The sequence below is a fragment of the Budorcas taxicolor genome, chromosome 17 (assembly GCF_023091745.1).
Source record: "Budorcas taxicolor isolate Tak-1 chromosome 17, Takin1.1, whole genome shotgun sequence".
Lineage (NCBI taxonomy): Eukaryota > Metazoa > Chordata > Mammalia > Artiodactyla > Bovidae > Budorcas > Budorcas taxicolor.
This window is the reverse complement of record NC_068926.1, coordinates 35,858,108-35,874,934: the sequence shown is the minus strand read 5'-3', so window position 1 is coordinate 35,874,934 and position 16,827 is coordinate 35,858,108. Positions and strand designations below refer to the sequence as shown.

Here is a 16,827-nt window from a genome sequence, read left to right as displayed (position 1 = left end):
AACTGAACTGGACTGAATGTCCTCAAAGCCACCTCATTTTGCAGATGGAAAAATCATAAATTCCTGTGATTATAGCTGTTAAAATCAGGACAAAAACCCAGGTCTGCTAATTTCCAGTCTAGTGTCCCTTGTATTTATTAAATAGCCTAGTCAAATGTGGCCCAAGAGGGTTCTTGAAGATTCTTATGTATAAATAAACATTTATCACAGCTTATGAGAGGAATGAAGGCATTTGCAGTATCCAGAGGTACCTGCAGGTTGTAAACTAGGCCTACTGGGATTGCCCACTTCAGAATTTTCATTGATATGGGGGATGCCCTCTTAAATTGTTCATAGTCTTTTGTTTTGAAGAAAATAATTACTTCATTTTATCATGAAATGTTAACATCTCCTTAAAGTGGTTTGCTCTTCACCAAAATTCTTGAATGAGGGTCAAGAATAACTGATCCAAGTTCTTTAAGAAAGAGACTAGCTAGACATGCATCCTTCTTATCCAGAGGAATTCTTAGATTATTAAGGAGTGAAAAGGTGATGGTAAAGTATGTCCCTATTATTTTGTTGCTTAGAAGTTTTAGCCTAATATAATCTAATACTGTTAAATTTGTAGCATCTAAATCTTGTTTGTTAAATACATGAAGGAAATAAAAATCCCTGAACAATTTTTGAAAGGTCAATAGACTTGATTCTGAGTATATTACAAGGCCTTGGTAGCACTTTGATTTTTTACTACAAATAACATGTGTCCCAATTGCATAATTAAATAGTGCCTTTTTCCCTGAATTCCCTTTGGAGAATAAGTCTCAATTAGCTATTTGTTCAGGAGACTTACACTGTTCTACAACATTTATTTACTTTTTTCCCTCATAAATTAACTGCTTGTTAAGAGCCTTATATGTCTGTACTTATATCTATTGGGCGATGCTTACTCCTTGAAAGGAAAGCTATGACAAACCTAGACAGAGACATCACTTTGCCAAGAAAGGTCCATACAGTCAAAGCCATGATTTTTCCATTAACCATATACGGATGTGAGAGTTGGACTGTCGAGAAGTTCCAGTGCCGAAGAATTGATGCTTTCGTACTATGGTACTGGAAAAGGCTCTTGAGAGTCCCTTGGACAGTAAGGAGATCAAACTGGTCAATCCTAAAGGAAATTAACTCTGAATATTCATTAGACTGATGCTAAAACTGAAGCTCAGATGCGAACAGCCCACTCATTGGAAAAGACCCTGATGCTGGGAAAGATTGAGGGCAGGAAGGGAAAGGGGCGACAGAGGATGAGATGGTTAGATAGCATCACTGACTCAATGGACGTGAGTTTGAGCAAACTCTGGGAGATAGTGGAGGACAGAGGAGCCTGGTGTGCAACAGTCCTTGGGGTTGCAAAGAGTTGGACATAACTTAGCAACTGAATAACAATGAACAACTTTATTAACAAATGAATTTGGGAAGCTCATCATATGAATGTTAAGATGACAAGAAGTATGAGAAGAAGATTTCTGCCTTCAAGTGTAGAACATTATTAATGTAGAGAGATTTAAAAGAACCAGTTGATTATACCTTTCTTAAATTATGTATTAATTAAAATTTTCTGTTTGACTCCAAGTGTCATCAGAATGAATGAAACCTAAAAACTGCTTTTAAAATTTCCAGGAGAGATAAATGTCAGTGAGAAATCTAGTGTTACCAGAATTTAACAATTAAATACTACGTTTAAAGTATGACTGTTGATGAGTTTTTTGTAAAATGCCAAGAAATACCTGGACCCTTTTGATACATTTTTGTTTTCAGGGATTAATAACATTTTTGCTTTTGTTATAGCCATTATATTTATTGATAAAATTGATAAGTAATTCTACTTTGTGTTTAAAAAGAACTAGTATTTGGAGACCTGGATTTTAGTCTTCCTCTGAGTTATATAATTTTGGGCTCTGCTAGGTTTGTTGTGAGGATTAAATTAAATTCTCTGAGTAAAGTGGCTAGAACAGTACCTAGAACATAGCAACTGTTCAATAGAGATGAGCTGTTTTTATTATTATGATGAACATTATATCATACTATGAAATGAAAGATTATTTAAAAAGAAGAAAATTTGTTATAAATCAACATGACTAGTAAGAATTTAACCTGCTAAGGCAAGAGAACTAGTATTTATGGTGTAATCATCTTACACGTAGGTAGAGGTATTCTCATTTTATAGAGAGAATGAGGCTAAGGGTGGTTAATGTACTGCCTTAGATCATAACATTTGCAAACAGTGTTACAGGAATTCAGTCTTACATCCTTTTTACTGTTTATTTACTGTCTTTTTCTGGTTCCTAGAGAATCTAGTGTAGGTTTTCCCAATTTTTTTTTTTTCCCCCAAAGAGGCTGTATATGTGTGTTGCTGAAATTCGGCCTCTGCATACTGCTGCTGGATTAAATCTCAGAGTCAGAGTTGTGGATGAAGTTGAGAGAAATAATTTCATTGCTTTGCCAGGCTAGAGGAGCTAATGCCCTCAAGACTGTGTGTCCCACCTTGGAGAGAGTCTTACAGTGTTCAAAGGGCAGGGTGTGATCAGCTCACAGACATTCTTCTCATTGGTTGGTGGTAGGGTAATGGGGAGTCAGCGTCATCACCCTTCTGGTTTTAGCTGGTCTGCGGTTTACGTGCTAGTGGACAGCATACAGTTAACTTCTTCCCCCTTATAGGGATTTCAGTATCTGCAGAAGAGTTCAGAGGACATGGCTCAGCCCTTGAGGAAGAACTAAAGGTCCTTGACTTTGTGTAATGGCTAAACTATTATTATTTTGTCTTGCTTGACTTTTAATACAGTTACATCTTTTATTTGAAATTATTATTAATATTTGAGCCTACAATTCATGAAATCTTTGTTTTAGCATTGTGTAGTTTTTAAAAACAAACTATTATTTGTAAAGTCATAGTTTCTGTGATGCACAAGTTCAAATACCAGTGTGATATTTTAATGCATTATAACTTGAACATTTTACTACGTCTATTTTAGTATACACTTATGGCTATATTGGGGTAAAGTTTTACTCTGTAAATGGCACTGTGCTCTTCCTGGCATAAAATCTCTTTGTTGTGATACAGCTGGGATGTAGAAATTCAGATTGTTTTGGAATGCCAAGCTGAAATACTATAGTGACATCACCTTTTTCTCTTTGTTTTGTCAATGTTTTATTACTTTTAAAATATAATTCCTTTTTGTCAGAATTCTATTTTAAAATAAATCATTTGAGTTACTTTAGCTTTGGAAAAGAATTTGGCTTAAAACTTTAACTAAAGTTTTTTAAAAGTTGACTAAAAACTTTTTTTTTTTTAATTGATATCTTTAGATCCAAAAGCAGAAACTAGATTATACATCACAGTCAATGACTTTGAATTTCATGTCTATAATCGTTCGGATCTTTATGGACATCTTCAAGAATTGTTTGGTTTGGAGCCAACAATAATTCCACCCAAGAAAGAAGATGATAAAACACGAGAAAATGGAAGAACAAGAACCCAGTCCAAAATTGAAAGGTTGATGTCACACTTGAATTTTATTAATCTCCAACATTTAAATACCTGTTTTTATTAGAATATTATTAACACTGTTCACCTAAACACAGCCTAATCTTTCTTTGTAGATTAGCTAAAACTTTTATTTTTATAATTATAAAATTCTTTAAAAATTATATAGAATAATATAGAATAGAATTATGTAAAATATGTAGAATTATGTAAAAAAGATTAGATATCAGCTTAAGCTGTCCAGTCTGCTCTGCTTACCAGTTATACTTCTCTCATGTTGATAACTACTGCTATCAATTTGTTTTTTATTCTTTTAAATACACACACATAAGTCTAAACATTATTTTTCATGCAAAGTTAAAAGCACATTGTATTTCCTTCCTGATCACTTGCCCAGTCCCCATCTCTTCGAGAGAGAAAAGCTTCATCTAATTTTTTTCATCTGATTGATGACTGTCATTTATAACTTTATTGTTACTTCTGTCTTGGGTATTCCTTTGGAAAAGGTGTATGGATTCATTACATATTCTAATGTATTGTCTATAGATTATAAGATAGTCAAACATGTATCTGCTGATACTTTTTAAGTTGACCTGTCTTTATACTTAGAAATGTCTCTTAATAGCAGGCTTTCCTGGTGGCTCAGATGGTAAAGACTCTCCTGCAATGCAGGATCCCTGGGTCTGGAAGATCCTCTGGAGAAGGAAATGGTGACCCACTCCAATAATCTTGCCTGGAGAATTCCGTGAACAGAGGAGCCAGGCAGGCTACATCCCATGGGGTTGCAAAGAGTCAGGCATGACTGAGCAACTATCACTCACAAGTCTAAAAATACATATACATAGTTAAGGTGCATATACAATTATATAATTTCATTTTATTGGTTTTTAGGTTCTGTGTTCTGTTTCATTGACCTATTCATTTTCTTTCACCAGTACCACAGTGTGTTGATTTCTGTAGCTTTGTAGTTAAGTTTTGAAATCAACTGAAGTCATTCCTCCAATGTTGCTTTTCTCCTTCATTATTTTCTTGGCTATTCTTGATCTTTTGCTTCTTCAAATAAACTTTAGAATCCACTTGGCAATATTCACAGAATAACTTGTTGAGATTTCAGTAGGGATTGCATTGAATCTATAAATCAAGTTGGGAAGAACTGACATCTTGACAGTGTTGTGTCTTCCTTTCAGTGAACATGGAATGTCTTCTAATTATTTAGTTCTCTTTGATATCTTTCATCAGAGTTTTTTAGTTTTCCTCACATAGATCTTATATAAAAATTGTTAAATATACACCTAAGTATTTAATTTTCTGTGGTGCTAAAGTATAGTAATATATTTTAAATTTCAAAATCCGTTTGCTCATTACTAGTATATAGGAAAGTGATTGATACTTGTATATTACTAATCTTGTATCTTGCAACCTTGCTATAGTTACTTATTAGTTCTAAGAGTATTTTTGGTCACTTCTTTCCAACTTTTCTACGTGGATGATTGTGTCAGCTGCAAGGAAAGACTCTTATTTCATCTTATTTCTTCCTTCTTAGTCTGTATACCTTTTCTTTCCTGTTTTTTTTTTTTTTTTTGGTCTTATTGCAGTAGCTAGAGCACTTCTAGTACAAATCACGAGAAAAATGATGACAAGGAACATCCTTGCTTTGTACCTAGTTTTTGTGGGAAAACTTCCAGTTTCTCACTATTAAGTATGATGTTAACTGTAGTTTTTTTTGTTATTCTTTATCAAGTTGAGGAAGTCCACCTCTATTCATAGTTTACCACGAGGTTTTAATCATGAGTAAATATTGGATTTTGTCAAATTTTTTTGTATCTCTTGATATGATCCTTTGATTTTTCACTTTTAGGCTGTTGATTTTTGAATGTTGAAGCAGTGTTGTACACAAAGTAGTTTTTTTTTTTAAGATTAATTTATGTATGGCTGTGTTGGGTCTTCATTGCTGCATGTGAGCTTTTTCTAGTTGCAGTGCCAGGTCTTCTCATTTCAGTGGCTTCTCTTGTTACAGAGCATAGGTTCTACAGAGTGCAGACTTCAGTAGTTGTGGTGCTCTAGAGCTCGGACTCAGTAGTTGTGGTGTGCAGGCTTAGTTAGTCTGAGGCATATGAGATCATCCTGGGTGAGGGCTCAAACCAGTATCCTCTACATTGCAAGGTGGACCCCTTAACCACTGGAACACCACGGAAGCCACTTGTTTTTTTTATAAAGTAGATGATGAGGATGTTTATTTCTCAGTTAAATATGTAATGCATATTATGTCCCAGGCACTGAGCTTAGGTACTGGAGATAGTGAGAATATGACAACTTCTTGAGGGAATTTACAGCCTGCTCAAACTACTGCACAATTGCACTCACCTCACATGCTAGTAAAGTAATGCTCAAAATTCTCCAAGCCAGGCTTCAGCAATATGTGAACCATGAACTTCCTGATGTTCAAGCTGGTTTTAGAAAAGGCAGAGGAACCAGAGATCAAATTGCCAACATCCGCTGGATCATGGAAAAAGCAAGAGAGCTCCAGAAAAACATCTATTTCTGCTTTATCGACTATGCCAAAGCCTTTGACTGTGTGGATCACAATAAACTGTGGAAAATTCTGAGAGAGATGGGAATACCAGACCACCTGACCTGCCTCCTGAGAAATCTGTATGCAGGTCAGGAAGCAACAGTGAGAACTGGACATGGAACAACAGACTGGTTCCAAATAGGAAAAGGAGTACGTCTAGGCTGTATATTGTCACCCTGCTTATTTAACTTATATTCAGAGTACATCATGAGAAACGCTGGACTGGAAGAAGCACAAGCTGGAATCAAGATTGCCGGGAGAAATATCAGTCACCTCAGATATGCAGATGACACCATTCTTATGGCAGAAAGTGAAGAGGAACTAAAAAGCCTCTTGATGAAAGGGAAAGAGGAGAGTGAAAAAGTTGGCTTAACGCTCAACATTCAGAAAACAAAGATCATGGCATCTGGTCCCATCACTTCATGGGAAATAGATGGGGAAACAGTGGAAACAGTGTCAGACTTTATTTTGGGGGGCTCCAAAATCACTGCAGATGGTGGTTGCAGCCATGAAATTAAAAGACACTTACTCCTTGGAAGAAAAGTTATGACCAACCTAGATAGCATATTCAAAAGCAGAGCCATTACTTTGCCGACTAAGGTCCGTCTAGTCAAGGCTGTGGTTTTTCCTGTGGTCATGTATGGATGTGAGAGTTGGACTGTGAAGAAGGCTGAGCACTGAAGAATTGATGTTTTTGAACTGTGGTGTTGGAGAAGACTCTTGAGAGTCCCTTGGACTGCAAGGAGATCCAACCAGTCCATTCTGAAGGAGATCAGCCCTGCGATTTCTTTGGAAGGAATGATGCTAAAGCTCAAACTCCAGTACTTTGGCCACCTCATGTGAAGAGTTGACTCACTGGAAAAGACTCTGATGCTGGGAGGGATTGGGGGCAGGAGGAGAAGGGGATGATCGAGGATGAGATGGCTGGATGGCATCACTGACTCGATGGACGTGAGTCTGAGTGAACTCCAGGAGTTGGTGATGGACAGGGAGGCCTGGCGTACTGCAATTCATGGGGTCGCAAAGAGTCGGACACTACTGAGCAACTGAACTGAACTGATGGGAGTTCGAACACTTAATAGACAGTTTTAGTGCAAGAAATATAACAGGGACAAAACAGAGTTCTCTGGGCACATACAGAAGGATCAGGAAAGTTTGAAGCCTTAAATGACATAAGCAGAGAAGGAGATGCAGGGTCATGGAGAAGAAACGACATATGCAATAGAGACGTTGTTACTGAGGCTGGAGTGGATTACTTGAGGTGGGGATAAATTAAACTAAAATGGTTAGCAGGATTCACTGTTAGAAATGGGGCCTTACCTCAGGTCAACAGCGCTGTGTTATGATTGGAGGGAAATAAGACTGGAGGCAGGGAGACAAGATAAAAGGATGTTGTAACAGTTCAAGGTAGAGATGATTATCAACTGGCTTGTCAAAAAAGAGGAAGGGAGAAAAGTGGATGGATTCCAGATACACTTATGGAAATGGATACTTAAGAGGGTGATGGAGGAGATGTGGAGAATGAATAAGAAGAGTGAGTCAACAATGAATCCAAATTTCTAATTTAAACTGTGGTCATGCTTAGTCTTAGGAGGAGAAGGGATGACAGAGGATGAGATAGATGGCATCACTGACTCAATGGATATGAGTTTGAGCAAGCTCTGGCAGATGGTGAAGGACAGGGAATCCTGACGTTCTGCAGTCCACGGGCTCACAAACAGTTGGATACGACTGAGCGGCTTAAGAACAACATGCTTAGTTGGCTTCCCAGGTGGCATGAGTGGTAAACAATCTGCCTGCAATGCAGATTGACCTGGGCTGGATCCTTGGGTCAGGGAAGTTCACCTGGAGGAGAGGGCATGGCAACTCACTACAGTATTCTTGCCTAGAGAGGAGCTTGGACGACTGCAGTCCATAGGCTTGCAGAGAGTTGGACATGACTGAAGCAACTTAGCATGCATGAAGGGAACCTTGAGAAAGAGGTTAGGGGCTGGTTATGAGATTAGTTTTGAATTTAGTTTTAAGCACTGAGGGCCACCTTACAAATACAGCTCTAGAAGTGTGATTTAGGAGTTACAGAATTATTGAAGAGACGCGCCTCAAGTTTTCATATGAAATCTTTAGTGAATTGCTGAGAACTTTTCATTTCTTGAATTTTGTGTACTTTGTGTATGGCCAATTTCTTTGGAAGGAAAGTTATGACCAACCTAGAGAGCATATTAAAAAGCAGAGACATTACTTTGCCAACAAAGGTCTGTCTAGTCAAGGCTATGGTTTTTCCAGTAGTCACGTATAGACGTGAGAGTTGGACTGTGAAGAAAGCTGAGTGCCGAAGAATTGATGCTTTTGAACTGTGGTGTTGGAGAAGACTCTTGAGAGTCCCTTGGACTGCAAGGAAATCCAACCGGTCCATCCTAAAGGAGATCAGTCCTGAGTGTTCATTGGAAGGACTGATGTTGAAGCTGAAACTCCAGTACTTTGGTCACGTGATGCGAAGAGCTGAATCATTTGAAAAAACTCTGATTCTGGGAAAGATTGAAGGCGGGAGGAGAAGGGTATGATAGAAGATGAGATGGTTGGATGGCATCACTGACTCAGTGGACATGAGTTTGGGTAAACTCTGGGAGTTGGTGATGGACAGGGAGGCCTGGCATGTTGTGGTCCATGGGGTCGCAAAGAGTTGGACACGACTGACTGAACTGAACTGAACTGAATTTCCTTTTTTTTTTTTATTCTTGGTCTATCCTTTTTCATTTTATTAAAAGAAAATTATTTTGTCACCAGGTGGTGGGTGTAGGGAAGGAAAAGAATCAGCTGAACTGTTAGAAGTACTTGAAGCACTTAAAACATCTAAGTGATGTGTACCTTGATCATTTTTGTTTTAATTATAATTTTTGCTCTTTTGTAAAATGTTACATTTTTGTGTCATGGACATAATGATAGATATAATGACAGCACATCAAAATTTAGACTTTTGTCATTAAAGTTTGTCATTCTAAAAATATGCTTTTCTGTTACAACTTCTTATGTAAAAATTGATAATGTGTGGTAAGAGAACATTTTATGAGACATTTTAGGGATATTAGTGTTCCATTAGATAGTCCTTGTTTTGTTACTGAATAGTCTTCAGCTATATTTGTAAAGGTACAGCTGATATTAATGATGTGTATTGTGAGAAAGTCGAGAGTGTTCTTAGATACTTATTCTCATTTTTCATATATGTCAATTTTTGTTTTTTCTTTTCAGAGTTAAAGTAAAAACAGAATCTCAAGACCCCACATCTTCATGGAGATCACTTATTCCTGTCATAAAGGTCAATGTTAGCACAGTAAGTAAATTCTGCTATAGTTAATATTTGATGGGTAATTGCTGCTGCTGCTGCTGCTGCTGCTGCTGCTAAGTCGCTTCAATCGTGTCCGACTCTGTGCAACCCCATAGATGGCAGCCCACTAGGCTCCTCTATCTCTGGGATTCCCCAGGCAAGAATACTGGAGTGGGTTGCCATTTCCTTCTCCAGTGCATGAAAGTGAAAAGCAAAAGTGAAGTCGCTCAGTCGTGCAAGACTCTTAGCGACCCCATGGACTGCAGCCTACCAGGCTTCTCTGTCCATGGGCTTTTCTAGGCAAGAGTACTGGAGTGGGTTGCCATTGCCTTCTCCGGTTTATTTGTTTATTCACAGGTGCTTGAATTTCTTTATACACTGGTCTAAATTGATTGGTGTGCATGTGTGGTCAGTCATGTCTGACTCTTTGTGACCCCATGAACTATAGCCTGCCAGTCCTCCTCTGTCCACTGGACTTTTTCAGTGTTTCTCCAAAATACTGGAGTGGGTTGCCATTTTCTCCTTCAGGGAATTTTCCCAATCCAGGAGTTGAATCTGCTTCTCCTGCATTCGCAGGTGGATTCTTTAGCACTGAACCATCTGGGAAGCCAAAATGGAGCAACTTAAGTAGTAGTATTTACTGCTGAAATGGAGTCATTTAGTAGTTGCTTGAAATGCTTGTTATTAGGTCAGCTAAGGAAAAATAAATATGACCTAGATAGTATGGCATAATATGTCTTTATCTGTTTTTTTTTTTTTAGGGACGTTTGGCCTTTGGAAATCATTACCAACCTCAAACGCTGTGCATCAACTTTGATGATGCTTTCTTAACTTATACTACAAAACCACCTTCTAGTCATCTTGACCAGTTCATGCATATAGTGAAAGGAAAGCTTGAAAATGTTCGAGTCATGCTTGTTCCTAGTCCAAGATATGTTGGTCTTCAAAATGATGAGTAAGAAAGTCATAAAAATAACAGATAACTTCTCTATATATAATGTAGCTATCATTTAGAATCTTTAGTATCCTTTTAATTTCTTTGCTGTAAGTTTGGCAATAATTGGTTATATCTCTCTATTAAATCAGTTGATAGGATTCCTGCTTTATAAGATAAATGGAGTTTATCCATTGGTATACCCCTATTTTAAATATTTTTCTATAAACTTATTTTTCTATCCTCTTCTTCTTAGAGTATTTGGGAAATTTATTTTGGGCAGTTAAGCTTCGATGTTTGTATGTTAGAAAATACACTTTACAGCTAGGTTTTTACTTTGAGAAGGGATGGATAAATAGTAAATTTAACAAATTCATTATAGTGGAATACCATTTGAGTTAATGAAAAGTTGAAAATGAAATCAAAATTAGTCTCAGAAAACTCATGAAATTAAGACGGTTTGGGGGCTTGTTTGACATTTAAGTCCCAGTCAGTTTTCCACCTATCTTTCCAGATTTGCTCTTTTTTTAGTGAAGTAGCTGCTTGCATTTAGGAGACATGTTGTAATGATGCACACTAGAGTTGTCTCATTGTGGTGGGATGCTTCCATTCTAGAGGACTGCGACCCTCAGTTAACAGCAGACACATAAATCCCATCTGACTCCAGGCCATATGCTCATGAGTTATATTAGGGCTCTTGTAATTTTTATTATTCTCAATCTCTGTTGTTTTTTGTGAAGGAATCTCTATGGTTAAATTTGTGTAATGTAAGTACTCATATGATGAGTTTCTGCTGTGTCTCAATTTTTAGCTTTGTGTGTAGGCAATATAAAGTTTGAGGTTATAAGAAGCATGATTATTCCTTTTTAGTTCCAGCTTTTGAATAGCTTGTAATTAGATTTTCTAGGGCTTGGCTAGAGTGACACAGTCGTTTTCTCTGCTTGTGTACCAGGGAGGCTGTGGATCTACCTGGTTTCACTCTTCAGATCATTGAATTTGCTAAATATCTTGAAATGTATGCTATGCACACTGTTCTATATTTATGGGTACAAGTTGTAATACTGAAAAAATAAATCCTGGGTTTTATAAAAATTACTAGAGAGTAAAATGAAAAAGTATCCCACTGTTTTTGTAAGAAGAGTTAAAGTTGTATTTTTCACTCTTCAAAAGTAAGCATGGAGATAGTATGATGAAATTGAATGCTAAACTTTATGATTTATAAGAAGACTGTTGAATTTGTATGTGCTGTATTATCTAATGATTAAGATGTTAATTTTGATATGGAAGGAAGATATTGTGGTATATGACAAAGATAAAGGTTGTTAAATTAAAGCAAGTAAAGTGGGAAATTGTTTGAATGCACAGAAACACTCATTCCAGAATGAGTTCAAGATGTGTGCTTTAAATTTATTTCGATTTATTTCAAGTTGATCAACTAAATATTCTTGGAAATAGGTAATATAAAGTTGTTGAAATGAGATTTTTTAATTTAATGTTTCTGAAAGGTTATACTTTGTTTTACAGTATATAAGGTGATATTTCTCAATCAGTTTTATAGTATTATTATTATAAATTGGCTGAATTCCAAGTCTAATTTTAAACTTATCGTTGCAAATGCAGAATATGATTATTCTATTTCAGTGAACATTGTTTTTCATTGTATTTAATTAGATTTTGTTTTAAATTGATTTCTCTTGTTCAAAACAAAATGCCAAACATTTTTTTCTTTCTTAAACCAATTTACTGATCAGAAATTTTTTAGTGCCTACTTTTTAAATAGTCTAATATATAAAGCAGTTATGGAACAGTTTATTGTAAATGTGAAAGATGTTTTCCCTTTTCAAGATGCTACACTGATTGCTTTTTAGTTTTCTTTTTTCTTTTTTGCTTTTACCTATTATCATTAATTAAAATACCAAACATTTTATATTCTGGAGATGTACTTAGTTTGCCTTCTTTCTTCCTTTGTGTAGACCACCAAGATTAATGGGAGAAGGTTTTGTGGTGATGCAGTCAAATGATGTTGACATCTACTATTACATGGATGAGCCAGGTATTATTTTTTAAAATATGTTTTGTAGCTACAGTTCTGTTTCTTCTATGAAATGCTGATATCTACTTTTATTTAAGTGTCTTTACTTAGGATATAAATAAGCATCAGTAATGGTAAATGTGCATGTGAGAATGCCTACCTAAAAAATATCTGTCATTCGTCCAAAGTTGAATATTAATACTCCAGTATTTCATATCAAAAAAGAACAATATAGAAATCATTCAGATTCCATTTTTGCAGGTACACTTCAGAAATTGTGCATACAAGTGACTATGAGTGAAAGCCACTAGAGAATGTGGTGATAGTTAAAGTAGTTCATGCTGACTAAGTTAAATTTGAGGCTTAAAGTTTAAGGATTAAAGTCTAGCTAGTTATAGTACTTCACAGGTGGTCTCAGTTTTATAAAGTAGCTAAAAATTGTATTTTTAGTCATATTTTCCTAATTCTCTTTTTCATACATTTCAGGAGGTTTATGAGGTCAGAGTATTTTCGGAATTAGGACGTTATTTGCCATTTTATTTTTGCCATATTGTACTGATGATGCAAAAGTTGTGGTGGACAAAACTGCTGATGCTTTAGCATGAATCAAAGGCAGTGATTCCAAACTATAGCAGTAATCTCTTGTCTTTTTCACTGCCACACACTCACAATAACAACAAATGCCAGTGTGCTTTACTATGTCTTTGATTAAGCAGTAAAAATTACTTTTATCAAATCTTGACCCGTGACTAAACTTTTAAATATTCACTTGTTAAAATAAGTACACATAATGTACTTCTGCCCCATACCAGAGTATACTGATGTTTTGAGGAAAATCACTGTGTGATTGAGTTTCAAGCTGAATTGTTTGTACTTTTTAAGGAACACCAGTTTTGCCTCAAAGAGCAACTAGAGACAAACTATAGTTTTGTGCTTTCATGTGAAAATTTGAATTTTGGAAAATTTGAGTCTGCCACTGTGAGCTTGACAGCTTTTCTGATGAGACTACCAGTAATATTAACAATATGAATTTTTAGATATTTAATAATAAAATTTGTCTGTTTGGGAAAAGTATGCATATTTCAGTGAACCAATATTTTCCAAATGATCAGTTCATGATGTCTGTAAAAGATTTATTCAAAATGCAAGGGCAATCAATTTTAATGTATCAGAGTATGAAAAGTTCAGGGATTTAATTTCAGATTCCACATTGCAAGTATTCTCTAAGAAATAACCACTTGTTGAAATTTGGTGTAGTGTCAAAGAATATCCAAAATTATCTGAAAAAGCAGTTGAAATAGTCCTACCTTTTCTATTTGTATGAGGCTAGATTTTCTTCAGATTCTTGAGTAACAGATTAAATGCAGAAATAACTATGAGAATTCACTTGTTTTCTATTAAGCTGAATATTTAAGAGATTTGCCAAGATAAAAACAATGCCAGTGTTTCTTATTAATTTGTTTTAGAAAGTAATAATTATTTAATATTTCAAGGTAAAATTAAAGTTTTATATTTTCATTAAAATGTAGTTTTTTTGCATCATATTTTCAGTAAATCTTAGATATTTTGTTTTGTCAACATGTAATGAGTTTTATTTAAAAATAAATTTTAAAATATTGCTCAATTCAAATTTCAACGTCAGTAAAATATGATAGATAAAATACAAAAAAATTCCCACTTTGGTGTCCTCAATAATTTTTTAGAGTGTAAAGGATTCCTTAGATAAAGTTTTAGAACTGTTGATCTAGGGAAACCTGTTAATGGTTATTTTAAGTAGCTATCTTCATATTATATATTCTGCAATATAGGACTTGTTCCAGAAGAAACAGAAGAAAATGTTGAAGGAGAAATGAGCACTGAAGATTGCAAATTACAAGACTTGCCTCCTTGTTGGGGATTGGATATAGTTTGTGGTAAAGGAACAGATTTCAACTATGGGCCATGGGCTGATAGGCAGAGGTACTTGATTAAATTACACTTCTTCTAAGTCAAATATATTGGGATAATACTATAATTTTTATTAAAAACTAGCTCAGTATTTTTATAAGCTATTTTATTATGGCAGGGTAAAATATCACTAAACATTTTAATCCAAATAATTTGTAGAACAATTGGTATAAGCAAGTGTGCTCTAAAGGAGGCGCTAATTCATTAGAAAAGTGGTGAATGAGCAGCATATTATGGGTTGGTTGGTTTTTTCTTTTGTATTTAATCAGTGAATATGCCAAGGATTGTTGGGATTATGGAGATTCAGAGCTAAAAGTCAGTTTAGGAAAAAAGAAACAAAAGAGTTTTATTAAGATGAAGAACTTAGAAAAGCACTGTGTTAGTTTTACTAAGGCTGCCATAACAAAGTACCACCAGCTTTGTGGCTTAAACAGCAGAAATTTCTCATAGTTCTGAAGGTTAGAATTCTGAGACCAAGGTGTTGGCCTCATTGGTTCCTTCTGAGGGCTATGAGGGAAGGATGTGTTCAAGGCCTCTCTCCTTGGGCTGTAGATGGTCATTCCGTTTCTTCACACAGTCTTCCCTTTTATATGTTTTATAGGTCTCTATGTCCAAATTTTCTTCTAGACATCCTGGGCTAGGGCCCGCCCTATTGATCTCTTTTTAACTTAATTCTCTAAAGACTGTCTAACTATAGCTAATTCTGAGGTACTGAAGTTTAGGGCATATGAATTTAGGGGGACACAGTTTAGCTCATAACAGGTTCATAACTCATATTGAAGAGGAGAGAATTGGAGAATGCTTTTTGGTTGTGGTAATATATGAGTTGAGTTTTGAAAAATAAGTAAGAATTAGCCAGGAAAGGAAGGAAGGAAGGAATAATCAAAGCAAAGGAGGAGTCCTTCAAATGCATAATGAAGTCAAGAATTGTCTTAATAAGCTCTATAGGTTGTTAAGAGATTTGTAGGTAGTTAAGAAATTTGTAAATTTTATATTGGAGGTAATGGGAGTGCCTGAAATGTAAAAAGAGTTTTTTTATTTCTTAGTTATCCTGTTGATTTTGAAGGAATTTTCGTATCTTTAATATATTATGAACATCTATATTTACTGAAGAATTTTAAACATAGGTGTCATTTACCACTATTTGAGAGAGAACATCTAGAATGTTATGTAAATATACATTTGGTTAAAGCTAGTTTAGTTTTTCATAAGCTAGCTTGAAAGGAAAATACAAGCTAAACAGTTGCAGAGGCAGATATTACTGGGCCATTGATCCTTAGATCAATTGCCTAATGAGAGTGCTGATACTGACATGATATACTGACTCTTTATTGTTTAAAAAAGTGATTTCTGCCTAGCCTTATTAGAATTATATACTTTGTCAAGTACTACATTCTTTTAACCTTGGTATCTCTAGTGTATAGGAATACCTGTTCCATTAAGTAGCTATTTAAATAACAGTTGAATGGTAAATGTGTAAGTAAGTATGTTTGAAAACTTGTAATATACTGCTGCTGCTGCTGCTAAGTCGCTTCAGTCGTGTCTGACTCTGTGCGACCCCATAGACGGCAGCCCACCAGGTCCAGGCAAGAACACTGGAGTGGGTTGCCATTTCCTTCTCCAAGGCATGAGAGTGAAAAGTGAAAGGGAAGTCGCTCAGTCGTGTCCGACTCTTCGAGACCCCATGGACTGCAGCCTACCAGGCTCCTCCATCCATGGGATTTTCCAGGCAAGAGTACTGGAGTAGGGTGCCATTGCCTTCTCCGGAATATAATACTTAAGTTCTGGGTTAGATTTTTAGAGTTGAAAGTAAACAGCTTAAAATTTCAGGTAAGGAAACAAATATTTTTCAAATTACTGGATTTAAATGTTCCTTTTATGATAAAATTTTTCATACTCTAAACCATGCTGTTTTTTCTGTGGAATAGTTGAAAGTGAGGAGCTTTACATTCCATTAAGGAACAGTTATATTTGAAAGGAGAAAATTAAAGCAGTGCTTTAACACAGACACATAAAATATTTTTGCATTTGAATAAAGTGCAATTCTTCTTAAGCTGTATTTAATTTTAATGCATTAAGAAAAAATATTAGGCTATATTTACATGAAAATCCAAGCCAAAATTCCTTTAGTATATAGTCATAGTGAAATGATACTGAAGATAATGTGGAAAAAAAAGTTGTCTTTACCAACTCCATTCAGTTAGTCCTGCCACTGCTAGGAGAGAACAGCAATACATTTCTTAACCTGAACTTAACAAAACCATTCAGATTTATTAGAAAGAAGAAAAATTATCACTTGAGTTTAGTTTCCTTTTGTAAGTTGCAGTAGTACTTATCTCCTCCCTTACATACTCAAATTGTGCATTTCCTTTTCTGTAGCCATTTCCTTTACTCCTTCCCCATATTAAGTTTCTAAACAAATATGAACTGTTATCAGAAATGTTAATTAGGTCAGTTTTTTGAAGCATTTACCTGTTAGTGTAAAAAATGTAGGAGAAAATCT

At 35.5% G+C, this 16,827-nt stretch overlaps 1 protein-coding gene across 1 annotated transcript in view; it reads left to right on the top strand.

Annotated features, from left to right (window-relative positions):
- The window catches only part of BLTP1 (bridge-like lipid transfer protein family member 1), a 186,021-nt gene that overhangs the window by 7,883 nt on the left and 161,311 nt on the right, over positions 1-16,827 (top strand). The window contains exons 5-9 of the mRNA XM_052654644.1: positions 3,340-3,526; positions 9,336-9,417; positions 10,173-10,366; positions 12,319-12,398; positions 14,186-14,336. Coding sequence (XP_052510604.1) covers positions 3,340-3,526; positions 9,336-9,417; positions 10,173-10,366; positions 12,319-12,398; positions 14,186-14,336 — 694 coding nt within the window. The remainder of the gene's footprint in view (positions 1-3,339; positions 3,527-9,335; positions 9,418-10,172; positions 10,367-12,318; positions 12,399-14,185; positions 14,337-16,827) is intronic.